We start from the raw sequence: 17,817 nt of genomic DNA on the forward strand, positions 1-17,817 counted from the left end.
CCCCCCCACCAAACACACACACCCCTCTCCTTTTTGGGTCAGGATCCCCTATAATTACAACACCATGAAATTTCAGACTTAAATAGCTGCAATCATGAAATTTACCATTTTTTAAATCTTATGACTGTGAAATTGACCAATATGGCCCATGAATTTGGTAGGGCCCTATTTATATGTACTGGAACTTCCTCTCTAATTTCTACAATTCACACCACTGGTATCCCAAAGGGGTCACTTTTCAATCATAATTAATTCTTATTTCGTACATGAATCCAGACTTGTCACATTGACTGAAACAAGGGGAATTTTCCTTTAAAAAGATACAGGACACAAAGAAAGGTGCAACATATCCACATTGTTACAATGTAGATCTTAATCTTAACAGGACTAAAAAGAAAAATACCTTCGTGTATTACCTTAATCATGTACTGCAAAATATTGGAATACCATGTTATCCAATTAAGAAATACAGACAATTTAGATGCTTTCTAAAGTTACCATTTTTTTTAAATCAAAGGGGAAAATGATCTACTAAAATACAATTTAAGTATTCAGTTTCTTTAAAACCATATACGTGCTCTTTATGGGAAATCTAACTCTGTGGCTCATACACAGTGAGAGCGTTACAATAGATAATTCCTTGGCACCACTGTGATAAAGGCTAATTCGCCTTGTTACAATAGAACAAAAAAATTGGAAACTCTCAACCTCTGGTGTCAACGAGTTTTTATTTAAAAACTCATCTTGGAAAAATGTAGTATCTGTTGATAATGCTTAAACAAGATCAGCACAACCTCCTCATCCATTTGGACAAACTGTGCAGCCTTTTTTTCCCTACCCTATTAATTCTTGAGGTGCAAATTGCCAATTTGGCTAATACCAAAATGATCAGTGCTTACATAGTATGAAACCAGGAACTGCTAGGCAGCACAGAGTTAGAAAAACGAAAGCCAAGTAATGCCTCTGGCCTTCTCATAGGTCAATCTCCAAATTATCATTCAAATAACCATGAAAAATATCTTGTTATTGGATGTCAGGGGAAACCAATTATGTTTTGGGAGTTCTTGTTCTTGTAAGTTTACAACATTGTCATCTTTATTCTTGACATTCTGTCCAAAGAGCCAGTTTTGCAAAGAACAAACAACTAAATTGCTCTAGGAACTGCACTGTGTTTTCACACCAAACAGAAATCTGTAACCATGCTGCTGGATTCCAAAATGACACGACACAAGTTCCTTTCTTTTGATTAAGGCTTCTGCTTATTTGGGTAATGGCGCAGCATATGGTGTAACAAGAGCTGCAAAATGATCCACTGAGACCTGAATTTGAGACCATTGATGACTGCTGTTTTAAAAATGGGCTTGAGGCAATAAACACTATTGAATAGAAATGTTCCTTCTCAAATATTTAAAGGCACTTTTCGGAGAAAAGGTGGGCGAGGTAATCTCTTTTATTGCTCTTTTATTATCTGAAGAAGAACTCTGGGTAAGCTTGAAAGCCTGTCTCTCTCTCAAACAAAAGTTGGTCCAATAAAAGAAACTATTTCACCCATCTTGTCTCTCTAATATCCTGGGACCAACACAGCTATAACAGGGCATAAAGGCACTTAACCCTTTTACAGTCGGAATGTGCTAACACGTTTGTGGCCTATACCTGTTTCACCGCAATAGCAGAAATCTTATCACAGTAATAAGCCTGGCTACACTTTGTGGTCTTAGCATAATTCATCTCTGGTTCATTATAATACTCACCCAGAGTGGTGAAATCTGAACCAGACTTGAACAGTGCTGAAGCAAGAAGCTGAAACTGTGGGGGAAAGAAAACAAGAGCCAAACAAATTATACAGATGTCTACATAAAGGCAAACAAAAGCTTCTTAAAACAGCAAATTGCATTAAAGGTGGCCTGTGCTGTGTTTACCTAGCACTATGTTCATTCAGATGTATGGTACCGTGGTTGTCATAACAGAGGCAGGCAGAGCCACACAGGATTTTGCAACTGGATTTTTTTAGAACTGTAAAATCTATATTTATATATGTCCATTCCTCCTTTTCTCTTTGGCTTTAAGTGAATTCAGTGTTTAAAATTTAGCATAAATGTCATGAAAGGCAACATTCAGAGCCTAGAGATAAAAGTCCTACTTATCCACAGAAGACACACATCATAAAGGTAATGCAAGCACCTCCTGAACTACCCCTCCAGATCATTTCGGTCTTGGAATGGCCCCTTCTAGATAAGAGTTATGAGTGTGATATGGTCTCCATGCCCATTCAATCCTTGGTTGCCCAGCTGAGACAACTAAGGGTGCCAATTAGCACTGAATGAGATAGAGGTTTGTGATGTGCAGAAGGAACGTGACTACAACCACCAACTTTTGTTCATAGGCCAAGCAACCTTTAAATGGTTAATAACTTCTGGTCACTACTAACCTGGGCCTGATCATCCATATCCCAGTACCAACCCCCATCCATTCAGACCCATAAGTTTTGGGTTTTTCATTAAAAGATTCTCAGGCTGGGAGCATGAGACACAAGAGCGAGAATGCAACAAGAATAACTTCAATGTAGTAATAGCCATCCTTCATGTCTGCACCCTTCAGCTATCAGGAGGCAGCTATGAATAGCAAACCCCCCTTCACCATATCACTAGTCGCCAATTAGCAGAGCTATACAAACAAATTGAGTAATTAATGTTTCCATGAAGATTTAATCAGTCCCTTAAGGCTCTTTATCATTTCTGTTGACCTTCCTCCTGTTCGCCTGCATCCCTCTGGTACTCAGATGTGCAGATTCCAAAGGAAGGGCGAGGTACACACATACATAAAACAGAACTAAATCAATCATTAAGCTTAGTGCGCTTGCAGTGCTAAAGATGAGCTTCATTGCCACTGCAAATGGCAATGTATGAAAGAGTGATTATGGCCCTGATTCAGCAAGGTGCTTATTTATTATTTGTATTATCCATGTACCCAGTCACGGACCAGGACTTGCTTGTGCTAGGTTCTTCACAAATCGAACAATGAGAACTTACAATCTAAGTATAAGACAAGAGTAAAACAGACAGATACAGACAGAGGAATATAAGGATACAGTGAGACAATACTGGTCAGTATCAAAGGCTGTGGTCTTAGCCCACCAGCAGCCTAACCACTGTCAAATTTTTTGACGGCATCAGAAAAGGGGAGTTTAAAGAGGAATCTGAAGGGGAACAATAAAGTGGTTTACAAATACTTGCAGGGACCTCTTCCCAAGCTGGAGGAGACCAGCTTTACCCCTGCAGCTCCGGGCTGAAGGGAGCATGCTCAGTTGCTCTGTGGGGATGGCACATGTGCAGTCCAGTCATACTTAGGGGCTAGGAGAGGCTCAAGCAAGCTCAGTGTGGATGGACTCAGATTTTAGCAGCTACCATCTCAGAGGTCTCTACTGAGCATGTGCGAACTGCAATTTTTCAAAAGGTCTAACTTAGCAAAATTTGGGCAGATTTTTGTAGAGATTTCAAAAGGCACATCCCTGACACAAGATGTTACCCAGGCCTAATTCAAGTTCTTGTTCCAAAGCATAGGGGAGCTGGAGCTCTTCAAAGAAAAGGTCACCAGTATTTTTTTTCCCCCCAACATGGGCAAAACGCATTTTTCCCTAGCCTTATTCTCAGAAATGGCTGACCTGTTTCAGCTGGAGTTTTCCCAAAAATTTCAAACTGAGGCAGACAACTGGCATGGAAAATTTCAGCTCAAATGGTTACAGTTTGGCAAAGTTACTCACAATTGAAAAAATGGTCTTATAATGGGAAGTGTCGGGAAATAATTATAAGCAGATCTACCCAGTCCTGCCTATACATAGCACCGCCTACAGCCTAGCATAAAACATTTCCTTCTTTAGTTACAATGCATTGCTCCTTCTACATCTTCTGAGTGTGACTGATTCTTTTCATTTATATAGTTACCTTGAACCTATTTATAGAGTGATCATGTGTCCCCACTCAAGTTCACTTTCCAGTGTTAGGGAAGTTCCACTCTCAATCTTGCCCTACAGAATTATTTTACTCTCCATTCCTTAGATACTTGTGTTCTGTGTTTTCTCTAGGTTTGTTTATATCCTCCTGAACAGTAACATTCCAGGTATAGTCACATTAAAGCTTAAGAAACTACTGCCTCTGGGGCATAATAGGTGACCTGCTAAGGTTTACATGAATTAATGGCACTGGATTTTTTCCCCTCATAGCAGCACCAGACTGGGAGCTTATGTTTATCATCCTTAGGTCTGAATCACTCCTTTTCAGATGCATGAATTTGGGGACAGCTGTGTTGTTTATATGGAATAGGAAAAATGTGTGCGCAATATGTTTTTTTTTTTTAAAAAAACAGTATTAGCAAATTTCAGTATCTAGTATGCCTTTCATCTCATCTACCAGGAAACCACACCACACACTGGTGCAGTAATCAATAGCTTTCTATTTGCCCTGGAGACCTGCTAGTCACCTCACTTACGAGCACACCACAACTGTCAGATCTCCAGGCCAGTAAGACAGAGACCCATTTCTATCTGAGAAGCTGATGAACTGCCTGGAGGGATCCAACATGACTTCAAGTGGGATCACCACTAATCTGCGCAAGTCAGAGCCACATTACAAATCTGTTGTGTTGGTGAGCGACAGCACAGCCAGGACCTATACATGGCCCATGGGGAAAACGTAATGAGCATTCATGTGCTAAATGATGCCAAGAGGTTCTCAGCTACATTCCAGAATTTAAAAAATAAGAGAAAATAAAAAAATATGATTCCCTTAACCGGATAAATTCATAACAAATGCTGACATTCTGGAGGTGCCATGCTGTCTCTCATTCACACTACATTAAACAAAATTAGTTACCAAAGCCAGAGCAAGTTTCTCAAGAACAAGTTGTCTGTTTTCTTTGGCACTCAACTCAAAACAGCTGAAAAGATATGAAATGAAGTTTAAAAAATGAAATTACTCCTCCTAAGCTAAGATCGTTTTTATGCAGAATTTTACCTTGGTACAATCTTTTACAGCAATGCTTACAAACTCTGAAATTTGTGGCTCACAACGTGAACACCAACTGACACTGAACACCACAAACAATCACACTATACTTGATCAGGGACAAATCCAATCAGCTTGCTGCTTTGCAGAGTGAATGCGAGTTGGTTGGCGACAGAGCAGAGATGGGGGAAGGTAAAGGAGAGAGGAAAGACAGCCGTAAGAGGAGCTCTGAAGAGAATCAAACCTAGCAGTCCTACAATGCTGAGCTATATTCAGCACACACAGCGTCAACAAGATATACTGCCCTTGCTATGAAATAGACCACATTTGTTATAGGTGGTGCCAGGGGATTATGCAGGCATCTGTGCTGGGAAACAACGAACCCCCAACTTCTGCTTCAATTTTGAGGGCAAAATATGGCATCAGTGCTGAGAAGAACACACAGGAGCCATTTGGAGATGTAGTGCCAGTGCCAGAAGCCAACTCAATGAGATAACCGGAAGGGAAATTGACGTCATGGAAACATACCCAGTCAGAATCAGTGCAGCGTGGCCATAAAGCCATCTGACTGGCAGCTCTGTCTGATACAACAAGTCTATGAGAGTTGAAGCTATTGGAACAGAAAGATTGTAAAGGAAGAAGTTGCAGAAGGTTTTCAGCAGCTGCTCTATTCTGCTAAACAGTAAATACTGATCTGGCAAAGAGAAGCAAGAGGAAAGAGATAAAAAAAATTCAAGCATTAGGCCTGCAAAGAAACGAGGTGTAGTGAAATTACAACTATTATCCTGAAAAGCCAGAGAGTGGCTTAGGGCCCTGCACATCAGGATTGAAACCCTTCCCTGGAATCACAGGTTCACATGGTCAACTCAAACATTTCATGCTTGCAAGATAGATAAATTGAATAGCATGCAGTTTACTGTGCGAGTATCTTGCAGAGACTTTGTGAAAGTATTGTGAAATATTTTGGGATCCTCTATGCACTATATGAAATTTAATTCAATACTTTCAGGTTGAAAAATAGCAAGAATTTCCTGTTATTTTTCTTCCTATCCTGTCCCAAACAAGAGAAAAGATGTGAAGGTAGCTAGTATGAGTCAATTTCAGTGTGAAACTCATAATTTAGACATGTTGTATGGATATGTTATCTATTAAATTTGGCAACAACCTTAGCATGTCAATTATGTTACTGAAAATGAATTGCAATCTATGATAAAGTAATTAAACAACAATTTCCAGGATCCTGAGACAAGCAAATTATTTTCCAAAGTCCTGTCACCCTATAACCCCAGCACCATATTGCATACGGCCTTCAGTAACAGCCCCACAAAAACAAAGCTTTTAGAGGCTATACTTAGACAATTTCTATTTGCTTAGATTACATGATCTAGCCAGCACGCTAAGGGGCTTTGATCAGAGACTCCCCAAGTTTTTATCACAGCTTTGATACTGACTTGACACATGAACTAGGGCAAGACATTTAGTTATTGAGCCCAATTCTTGTCTCATACCAGCTTTACAACTGTAACTATCCACTGACTTCAGTGGAGCTACTTCTCATTTACACCAATGTAAGGAAAGTAAGCAACACCCTAACCGGTTAAAATGGGGCAACTGAGACAGAGTGATAAGGGTTACATGTTTGTACAGCATTTTGAAGGTCCGAAGTACTATACGTAACTGCACATAGAAGCAAAACCCCAAAGCTTATCCTAAACTTCATAAGTTCAGTAAGTTATCTAGGGCTGCTACTAGACTTCATTAAACCCTTTTGTAAAGTGACATTGTAATGGAGAGAGGCTGTCTGAAATTCCTATCCGCTCTTCGGAACTTATTGCTTCATTTGAGCTTTGGGAACAAACTTACTCTTGGAAAAACCAAATATGTGCACTGAAAAATGCGATAAGGCCATATAAAAGCCTTCGTGATCAACATACATAAAAAAATCCAGAGTGAGAAATATATATTCTGGAGAAGAGCTCAATTTTTTCCTTCAGAGACATTTAAATATGTACAACCCAAATGAAAAAATATCCTGAGAACATCACCTTAAGGTATCAGAGAATCCTTTTACATCTTCTTAATATAACATAATAGCAGCATTTCCTTTTATTGGGTGCAATATAATGCACTTTCCATAGCACAACCAACCAATTAACTATAAGCCTGTGCCATTTGATACAGAGTTTATATTTCATTAAAACCCCAAACACAAGACAGCCCATTAGAATTAAATCGAAGGTCCCGGCTGCATGCAGTTTTTTTACTGATAGCTATTTTGGTATGGGGTGTGGAGTTTTTAAAAAATAGAAATAGTTATACTGGTACATCCCCTAGCTTAGATGCAGTTATACTGGCATAAAGGTGCCTTACACTGGTGTAGCTATTCCCATATATAAGGGTACGTCTCTACTACCCACCGGATTGGCAGGTAGTGTTCGATGTATCGAGGATCGATTTATCGCGTCTCGTCTGGACGCGATAAATCAATCCACGAATCAACACCTGTACTCCACCCTTGGCAGGAGTAAGCGGAGTCAACGAGGGAGCCACGGCAGTCGACTCGCCGACGTGAGGACAGCCAAGTAAGTTGAACTAATAGCGTAGCTGAAGTTGTGTATCTTAGTTCGAACCCCCCCTGCTAGTGTAGCCCAGGCCTAAGGGGAATAAGCTATACTGGTATAAGCACTTTCATATCAGTATAACTGCAACCACATTAGGGAGATGTACCTCTAAGTATTCTAGTATAGTTAAAGAAATACGTGTGGGTAGACAAGGTCTAAGAAAACCTAAGGTAACTCGAAAAGTTCCACAGTATGCACCTTTACGTTCTATTTTTATTTTTTAACTAAAAAAAAAAAAAGGAAGTAGTTTTCACCCTTACCTCTTTTGTCTCCTCGGGGTCAGAATGATCCACAGTTACATACAAGTCATTCTGTAAGTATTTCAGTGCACTGAGTGGATCAGTTTGGGCCTTTTCTTCAAACCTGTACAGTGGAAGGAGATAAGCAACTTGTATGTGATTATAAGACACACAAAGCAAGCACTGTTTTCATTTACTTTGAGCTCAGTTACTAAACACACTCCCTACTCTTATGGGAGCAAAAGTCACAAATGCAAATTGTTCAGTTGATAGCTGCTTAAAGCACATGAATTCTATGACAGCTCAGCCCCCTCCTGCTAGAAGTCTGGGTACAGAAGCAGCATTCTAAGGTGCTCAGGGGAAATCAAAGCTAGCGACTTCGATCCCTTTTCTAAAACAACCAAGTATCTCAAAGCTGTATAAGTTGTTGTTCATAAGGTACTCTGTTCTAAAACATTAGGCAAATAAACGTGGTGTATCCATTTCACAGAGAGATAAACTGAGGCATGAGGAAGTGAAGTCACTTGCCCAAACAGCAGATTCAGAGATAGAACTCAAAATTTCTAACACCCACTACCTACAATCAAGACACAAAATGTCCAAAACCTGATCTAACCACCTTTAAAAAACCAATAGCACATTTTCATCCAAAATATTCCCTTAGGAATGAATATAAGGGCTGCAAATGTCTTAAAAGTATGGTATTCTGGCACCCACCGACCAAAAGGGAATAAACCTAGGACTTCAAGTTGGTCTGACCCAAAGACAAATGAATGGACAGACTAGACAATCTTGCTTTGGAGATTGATTCTCTCAGTTACACTGACTTTTCATTAGGTTGCTTGAAGAATTAGTTTCCCCCCATGTCATTAACTGAAAGGCCCCTCCAGTTCTATGGTTTGTACTACTGATCGGAGCAGCCACTCTCAAACAGACAGCATGTTTATAAGTCACAAAAGATGCTGCTGTGACTCTTCTGTAACCAAAAGCACTTAGCAATTGTTATCTACCTTGTTCATTGTGGATCTTGGGAGGACAACTTGGGATAACCTGCTTCAGAAAGCATGGGTCTTTTTAGAAGCTAAACAGAGACTTCACTGCAATAGTAGCAATAAGGTTTCCTTCTTCTATAGGCCACTTGCACTTGAACAGGTCTGACATTCCACCCAGTAGAGGGCAGTGATGACACATCAGCCAATATAGTTCTCAGTTTAAAAAGAATGACAGCAATTTTTTTCAAACTGATGCAGTTTTAGATCTACATTTTTCAACAGGCTGAACCTCAATTCCAACCTAATTGTGCTATGCTAAGGAGTTTCTTCAGTCTTGGCTTTGAATATCTCCTTTGATCAGTGTGGATAAAACTGGTTTAAAATTTAAAAAAAAAATCTGTTTCTTTACATTGTATTTTATTTAAATTAAATACATTTTTTTTTAAATAAATGTATTGGAAATTGTGACAACATATGTTAAGGCCTAAACTTACTATGACTTATTAAAATAAATTAAATAAAAGTATTTCAAGCATCACATTTGCTGCCAAAGTTTTAAAGAAAGTCAGACTACTGAACTGATTGAAGTTACTGGATAAGCACCTGGAACCAGAGTTTGCTGAAGTGCACTAGCCTCTTCTGCAATTGCAGAGAGAATATTTTCTTTATTTCAGTTTATTCAATTCAATGACTAGTTCATTCTAAGTTGAGACACCGATTGTGAGTTGAAGCAAGAAAGCTTGTTCTCCTCTTCCACTCTACAAATAAAAAGGAGGTAAGGGGATGAGATCTACTAGTTCTAAAATCTTGAAAGTCATGGTGGCCAGAAACAACCAGTTCAATTCACTAACTACAGATATACTTCCTCTACTTAACCAATTAGTTTTAAAAGCAAAACATGTTTTGACTCTTTCTTATGTATCCAGCACATTTAAGGTAGCTTTATTTAACTAACAGAACAATTTAAAAACACTTTTTTGTCATGAATTAAAAAAAAAAATCAACCAATAATTAACACATGCATCATTCGCCATTTTCTAAAAAGTAAAAATTAAGAAACTGAATACATATATGTTAAGCAAAAGCTGCTTAAATAAAACGTGCATATAGTATATCCTTTTGGTTAGCAAAAAGGATCAAATTTAGTTGCAAATCAATATGTATTAATGGTTACCAACCAATGAGAATCAACCTTTCTTTATGAAAATAAAGATACAAGTGCAAAACATGATTATATTAAATTATTTAAAATCAAGCTTACTGCTTGCTAATTTAAATCATTATAATTATATAAATGATTTTGGTTTAAATCAAGTCACTCTGTCTTTGATTATCTCCTTCCTTGAAAAAAAGTTCACACCTTTTAGGAAGCTGCATGGACGGTCCAAAGGCAGAAGTAACCATGAATTAGCAGTCAAAGGGTAGGAGAGATTGTTTGATGTGATCTTGACAGTATACCAGACTCACCAGTAAGTGCTGGTTAAGCTTCAGCTCTATTTCATATGACTAGAGGCCTCAGATATTGTACAGTATAAAAGAGGACATTCAAGCCCAAATTTTCAAAGTAATTTTCAAACCTGAGCATGTCTGACTATGCAAATCTACCTCTTCATGCACTGTTTTCTACATGGCCATTTGAAAAAAGAGCTCTTACTGAAGAGCTAAACTGAAACTTTAGCTAATAGCTGCATGATACGAGCACATACTTCTACTGCACAGTACGACATCAAGAATGCTGCCATTTCCCCAGGGGATGGTTCCAATCTCCATTTATAGTAACTACACAAAATGTCGAGCTAGATTCACGCTATCAACTAATAAACGCAGTCATCCTCAATAGGAGCATTCAGCTAATCAAAATACCAACTGAACTGTAGCTGCCATTTTACCATGAACCTAGTCCTCATCTCCCTATCATGAGAATAACCAACACCAAAAAAACAGGATTAATAAAAAAAGTCCCCCCCAAATCAACCTAACAGAGCTGGGCTCTGGAGAAAAAGCAATTAAAAGGGTTGCTAGGGGAGTGCCTCTTGTCCCAATGCCTCCTCACCTATTTGCTGTAAAGCAGCAGTGATTCCGAAATAGCACAGACCTGTCCTTAATAAATAACTTACCCATAGCCTTAAGCATGAGTCAAAACAAAGATGCCTTTAATGAAGGTGAAATCACCCTCAAGCTGTACTATTATTAAGGCTGATGGGGAGCAAGAAGGGCACTTACTCCATATGATGCATTAGCACCTTCTTTAAAAAAAAAAAAGAGATCCAGGGCCCACTCTAGGACACACAGTGCCTAAAACACTTCAGATAAGAGGCATATCATAATTATCTCTAGACCACCACCAGCAGGAACAGATTATTTCTTAAGATCTTGTCATCAAGTGTATGTCCCAAACGAGAGAGAGAAAAAATGCAGGATCTCCAATTTTATGGTCTTTCTGCAAGTGGTTTCATTTAAGAAAGTTTCTAGCTTTCTCCCTCGCTACCATCCTTCACAAGGTATGTTTCACAATTGACAGATCCCCCAGAGCCTTGCAGAAAATATGTTCCTAGCTAAACAGCAGCGGTGGCGTGAACTAACTCCCACCACGACTATTATGAAGAAGTGTTAAATCTTTGTCTGTCCAAGGCTTTAGCACAGCTTGATGACACAGCAATGCTCCTATCTGCACTACAAAATATAATTGTGTTGGAGATAACCATAATGTAATCAGCTTTAATGAAAACTAGGGCTGTCAAGCAATTAAAAAAAATTAATTGCGATTTATCGCACTGTTAAACAATAATAGAATACCATTTATTTAAATATTTTGGATGTTTTCTGCAATTTTCAAATATATCAATTTCAATTACAACACTGAATACAAAGTGGTACAGTGCTCACTTTATATTTATTTTTGATTACAAGTATTTGCACTGTAAAAAACAAAAGAAATAGTATTTTTCAATTCACCTAATACTGTAACAATCTCTTTATCATGAAAGATGAACTTACAAATGTAGAATTATGTAAAAAAACTGCATTCAAAAATAAAAATGTAAAATTTTAGAACCTACAAGTCCACTCAGTCCTACTTCTTGTTCAGACAATCGCTCAGACAAACAAGTTTGTTTACATTTGCAGGAGATAATGCTGCCCACTTCTTGTTTACAATGTCACCAGAAAGCGAGAACAGGCATTCTCATGGCACTGCTGTAGCCGGTGTCGTAAGATATTTACGTGCCAATTATGCTAAAGATTCATATGTCCCTTTATGCTGCAACCATCATTCAGGGGACATACGTCCATGCTAATGATGGGTTCTGCTCGATAACAATTCAAAGAAATGTAGACCGACGCATGTTCATTTTCATTATTTGATTCAGATGCCACCAGCAGAAGGTTGATTTTCTTTTTTGGTGGTTCAGGTTCTGTAAGTTCCACATCAGAGTGTTGCTCTTTTAAGACTTCTGAAAGCATGCTCCACGCCTCGTCCCTCTCAGATTTTGGAAGGCACTTCAGATTCTTAAATCTTGGGTCCAGTGCTGTAGCTATCTTTAGAAATCTTTGTGTTTCGTCAAATCTGTAGTGAAAGTGTTCTTAAAATGAACATGTGCTGGGTCATCATCCGAGACTGCTATAACATGAAATATATGGCAGAATGTGGGTAAAACAGAACAGGAGACATACAATTCTCCCTCAAGGAGTTCAGTCACAAATTTAATTAGCGCTTTTTTTTTTAAACAAGCGTCATCAGCATGGAAGCAAGTCCTCTGGAATAGTGACCGAAGCATGACGGGGCATACGAATTTTTAGCATACCTGGCAAGTAAATACCTTGCAATACCGGCGACAAAAGTGCCATGCAGATGCCTGTTCTCACTTTCTGGTGACATTGTAAATAAGAAGAGGGCAGCATTATCTCCTGTAAATGTAAACAAACTTGTTTGTCTTAGTGATTGGCTGAACAAGAAGTAGGACTGAATGGATTGTAGGCTCTGAAGTTTTATATTCTTTTGTTTTTGAGTGCAGTTATAACACACCAAAAAATCTACATTTGTAAGTGCTGTAATGCAATCTCTGTCATGAATGAGGTGAATTGAAAAATACCATTTCTTTTGTTTATCATTTTTACAGTGCAGATATTTGTAATAAGAAATATACACTTGGATTTCAATTACAACACAGAATACAATATATATGAAAATGTAGAAAAACATCCACAATATTTAATAAATTTCAATTGGTATTCTATTGGTTAACAATGCGATTAAAACTGCAATTAATCAGGATTAATTTTTTTTAATCGCTATTAATTTTTTTGAGTTAATCGTGTGAATTAACTGTGAATAATTGACATCCCTAACGAAAACCAAATTCCCGTAGCTCAGCTAGTGAATTACACAACACACACAAAAGTGGAATGGGGAGAAACTTTCTGCAAGTGGAAAAGAAATAATCAGTTTGCAGCCCTCAAGCGTGAGGACTGCTATGCTTTGTAACTTTTTGATCCAGTTAACATAGCTGAAAGTGCTAGGGGGAAAAATGGATCCTTCTAGCATGGGGCCACCGCTTCCCCAATCACATAACTCTGCAAGGGAGACCTCCCAAACAATATGGGGGCACTAGGACAAGGTGGTAGCTTTGGCCTCCCTCCAATGTGGGCTTGGGAGAAAGCTGCAAAGAGAAGCAGGCCAGAGACTTCAGGCAAGGGGGGCAGAAGCAGCACTCAGAGAACAGGGGGTAAAATGGGGCCCAGCCAGGGCCACCCCTTCAAACTCCTGGACCCAGAATGGTAGAGAGGAGCAGAGAAGACCCTCTCTCCGCCACGCACTCTGGGGGCACTAGGACTTGATGGTGTCTCCCCTTCCCCAGGCACCAGGCTGGCAGTGGCTTGGAAGAAGGCTACAAAGTAAGAGCCAGCCAGAGACTACAGCCAGAATGAGCAAAGCATCCAAAGCAGGGATCTTTGGAGAACTTCCCCTAGTTTTGACTGGTCTTTCTCTGCCCTGTATTGATGGCGAGGGTTCGAGTAAACAGCCAGTCTCTTCATCCCAGCTTCACTCTTATCCACTTCTCCCATTTGTCCCCTCACCCCTCTTCACTTCAGCATCTCCTCGGTCCCTTCCCTTTAGCTTATCCCCTTCTAAGTAAACCCACCAACCTCCTCCACCAAAAAAATATGGAACTAACGTGACATTAAACTGATCACTTTGTTCAATCTGCTTGTGTGTTTTGTCCCTTCCCTCACTCTGTGTATATTTAGACTGTAAACTCTTTGGGGCAGGGACTCTGTTGTGTGTTAGGCACTGTACTAACACAATGAGTCCCTGGTCCATGACTAGTGCTCTTAGGTACTACGGTAATATAAATAATAATGATATTATTTCAATGTTTTTAAATTCTGCTACATTTACTTGACAAGTTACAGAGGTAGCCTTAGGCTTGCCTTTAATCAGTCTTAAATGGTTTGGTTACATTTTAACATTTCAGTTTCGCACCATTGCCATTTTATAGGTCTGAGTAAACAGGAGCAGCCAAATGGTTACCACTAAGCAAGTCACTGTTCTATACACCTAGCAGATTCATAGAGCTTAAGGCCAGAGGAAACTATTATGATCTAGTCTGACTTTCTACGTATGACAGGCCACAGAGCCGCACCAATTAACTTCTACGTTAAGCCCATAACTTCTGTTTGAGCTATACCAGATCTTTTAGAAAGATATTCACTTTTTTTTTTTTTTAAACAGACTTCAAATGGGGAACCAACCAATATCCCCCTAGATAAGTTATTCTGATGGTCAAGTGCCCTCAAAAGTTAAATAATTGCACCTTATTTCTAGTCTGAATTTGACTAGCTTCAGTTTCCAATCCCTGGATCTCATTCTCCCTTTTTCTGCTATATTGAAGAGCCATCTACCATCAGAAATCTCATCCCCGCGTAAGTACTTGTAGACCTTCATCTACTTTCTTCTTAACCTTTTCTTTGATAAACCAATTAGGTCCATATGAATCCGAGAAACATTTTCATGTGAACCAATAAGGGGGTAAATTTCCAGATGTGCAGGGGAATTTGGACATATGGCCTTGCTAACACCATTGGAAGACATAATTGCCTACTCGAACACTGCCTTAGGAATGTGTCATTGAATTCCTTAAGAGATAACAAGAATATCAGGGTTTATTTTGAAAAACAGCAAAAAATAGGGGAACCTATAACAATTTTCAAAGATTCTCCTTATTTCCCCCACAAAACTTCTATCTAGCTACTCCATGAATGTCCAGTATACAATTCTGTATATGTTGAAAAATACACACATGAAAAATAACTGGGAAACTTATAACCCGTTACAGAATCAGGGGAATGATATATCTACAAAATAATGAAAGATAATATTCAAATTCTCTAAAAAGCTTTTGGAAAGGCTACAACTTGTAATTAATCATCTCAAAAGAAGCCGTCTCCGCTATTATACCTGTGCTTTCTTATGAGGTATTTGCAGTGTCTCAACAGGTATTCCTTCGAAGGCCGACAGAGCTTCAGTGACCAGAAGTCATCCAGCCTCATCTTTGGAGAGCAGGATTTGCCAGGATTTCCTCCAAACAAATAATGAACCTATGTAGGCCAGAGACAGTTTTTAAGTCGATATGTGCACATGTATTAAACATTTACTGTACATTTGACAAGTCACGTCTCTGAAGAGGTTCTTCTACTACGTACACAGGTGGGGGAGGGGGGGTTGAAAACCTATTCCAAGTTATTACCAGGCTTGCTTCACTCTACTGAATCTGCTGATCAATAAATTGAGAAATAGTAATTCTCCTCAAGCTTACTGTCTAGCAGGATGAAAAATATAAGTCTGTGCTGTCAAAGACTAGTATGTGTCTTACTTTAAGATGATATCTTGAACTGATCTCTAATATCCATAAACTACGTAACTTCTTTCACATGTTCTTTAGGTTACTGTATCTATTGAAGAGAGAAGCCCATACTAATGCAACAGCCCTTCACAGTGAATAGGATAGTGGCTATGTGGAAGTGACAGTAGAAATTCAACCTTTTCTTGTACATCGTCTCCCAACACATTTTGCTCATTAGGCTTTTCTGGCACTGCTGTTCAGAAAGACTTATGGCATAATGACCTCTCAACAGTGACAGATTGATAATATACTCTCCATTCTTGATCTCCAAGACCCTGACTCTGAAGTAGACTTAAACAATGATCTGCCAGAGGCAGACCACCAGTGTGTGGCAGAACCAAATTAAAGCATAGCTACTAGAGGGCCTAGGGCTCAGGTTCCTGGAGTCACATGACAACAGAATCTCTCTTTTGGTTGCAAAGAAAGTCTTGAAAACAACTTTGCAGACAACCTGCAACAATGGTGCTCTGAAGTACTAACTATCCTAGTCATCCTAATGAGTTAACAACTTGGAAACCCACTACTCTGGAAGTGCCATCACCACAGCAGAGGGCATTGGGGGGATCCTCACTGCTACCACTGAATCATGATTCTGATGGAGAGATGTGAGCAGCTCTCTGGGTTTGTGAGAGCAAAGTCCTCTCTTCTGAGTTAGGCCCCCAACTCATCTGAAGACAAGGACCAGTGTTCTAGGGCAGTGGTTCTCAACCAGGGGCCCAGGGGCCCCTGGGGGGCTGTGAGCAGGTTTCAGGGGGTCCACCAAGCAGGACCAGTGTTAGACTTGTTGGGGCCTAGGGCAGAAAGCCGACCGAAGTCCCACTGCATGGGGCTGAAGCCTGGGGCCCCGAGCCCCGCCACCTGGGGCTGAAGCAGAAGCCTGAGCAACTTAAGCTTCGTGGTGTCCCCTGCGGCGTGGGGCCCTGGGCAATTACCCTGCTTGCTACCCCCTCACACCAGCCCTGGCTTTTATATGCAGAAAACCAGTTATGGTGGCACAAGTGGGCCATGGAGTTTTTATAGCATGTTTGGAGGGGCCACAAAGAAAAAGGTTGAGAACCCCTGTTCTAGGGAGGCCTAAGAATGCTCAAAGGATAGTGATTGTGGGCTGATCCCAGTCCAGCAGAATGCTTTTAAGAGTAGACATGTCAGGAGCTACCCACACGAACAGGGATGGGTCAACAGGGACTGTTAAAGTCCCCAACTGCCTTAATATGACCATAGTATATGGACAAATACTCAAGTAGCCTCTGGAAGGCCAGATTTGTTTTCATTATCTTATGATACAATAGCCTGGTTGTGAGAGATGTTCTACATGGCGAACTCCAACAGGCTTGTTCAATTCAGCTCCTACCTTAACTGGAGGCAAAGCAAAGAGCTAATGGGAGAAAGCGTCAAATTGGAAAGGATGCATCCTGAAATGAACCAGCCCCACCCATGATTTCATAAATGATTGCTATTATTGCATTGGAACAGATAAAGCACCAATGAATATTATAATCCACTGTAAAAGTAGGGTTACCATATTTCAGCAAGAAAAAAAGAGGACGGGAGGAGCCCCGCCCTAGCCCCGCCCCTGCCCCTCCCACTTCCCGCCCCCCCCCAGAACCTCCAACCCTCCCCCCGTTCCTTGTCCCCTGACTGCCCCCTTCTGGGACCCCTGCCCCTAACTGCCCCCCAGGACTCCACTCCCTATCTAAGCCTCCCTGCCTCTTGTCCCCTGACTGCCCCAACCCTTATCCACACCCCCACCCCCAGACAGACCCCTGGGACTCCCACGCCCCATCCAACCACTCCCCACCCCCTGACAGCCCCCCCCAGAACTCCCAACCCATCTAAACCCCTCTGCTCCCTGTCCCCTGACTGCTCCGATCCATCTCCCCACCCCTGCCACCTGACAGCCCCCCCCAGAACTCCCAAACACTCCCCCCCTGCTCCTTGTCCCCTGACTGCCCCCTCCTGGGACCCCTGCTCCTAACTGCCCTCCAGAACCCCACCCCCTACCTAAGACTCCCTGTTCCCTAACTGCCCCCTCCTAAGACCCCCCCCAACTGCCCCCCAGGACC

At 40.5% G+C, this 17,817-nt stretch overlaps 1 protein-coding gene across 4 annotated transcripts in view; it reads right to left on the reverse strand.

Moving 5' to 3' along the window:
- MKLN1 (muskelin 1) overlaps positions 1-17,817 on the reverse strand; it is a 194,541-nt gene that overhangs the window by 16,571 nt on the left and 160,153 nt on the right. For all 4 annotated transcript variants that reach the window (XM_008169562.4, XM_065552932.1, XM_008169563.4 and 1 more), the window contains 3 exons: positions 15,310-15,449; positions 7,882-7,984; positions 1,752-1,806 (listed from right to left, as the gene is read on the reverse strand). In XM_008169562.4, the coding sequence (XP_008167784.1) occupies positions 1,752-1,806; positions 7,882-7,984; positions 15,310-15,449 (298 nt within the window). The remainder of the gene's footprint in view (positions 1-1,751; positions 1,807-7,881; positions 7,985-15,309; positions 15,450-17,817) is intronic.

This window comes from Chrysemys picta, chromosome 1 (assembly GCF_011386835.1).
Source record: "Chrysemys picta bellii isolate R12L10 chromosome 1, ASM1138683v2, whole genome shotgun sequence".
NCBI lineage: Eukaryota > Metazoa > Chordata > Testudines > Emydidae > Chrysemys > Chrysemys picta.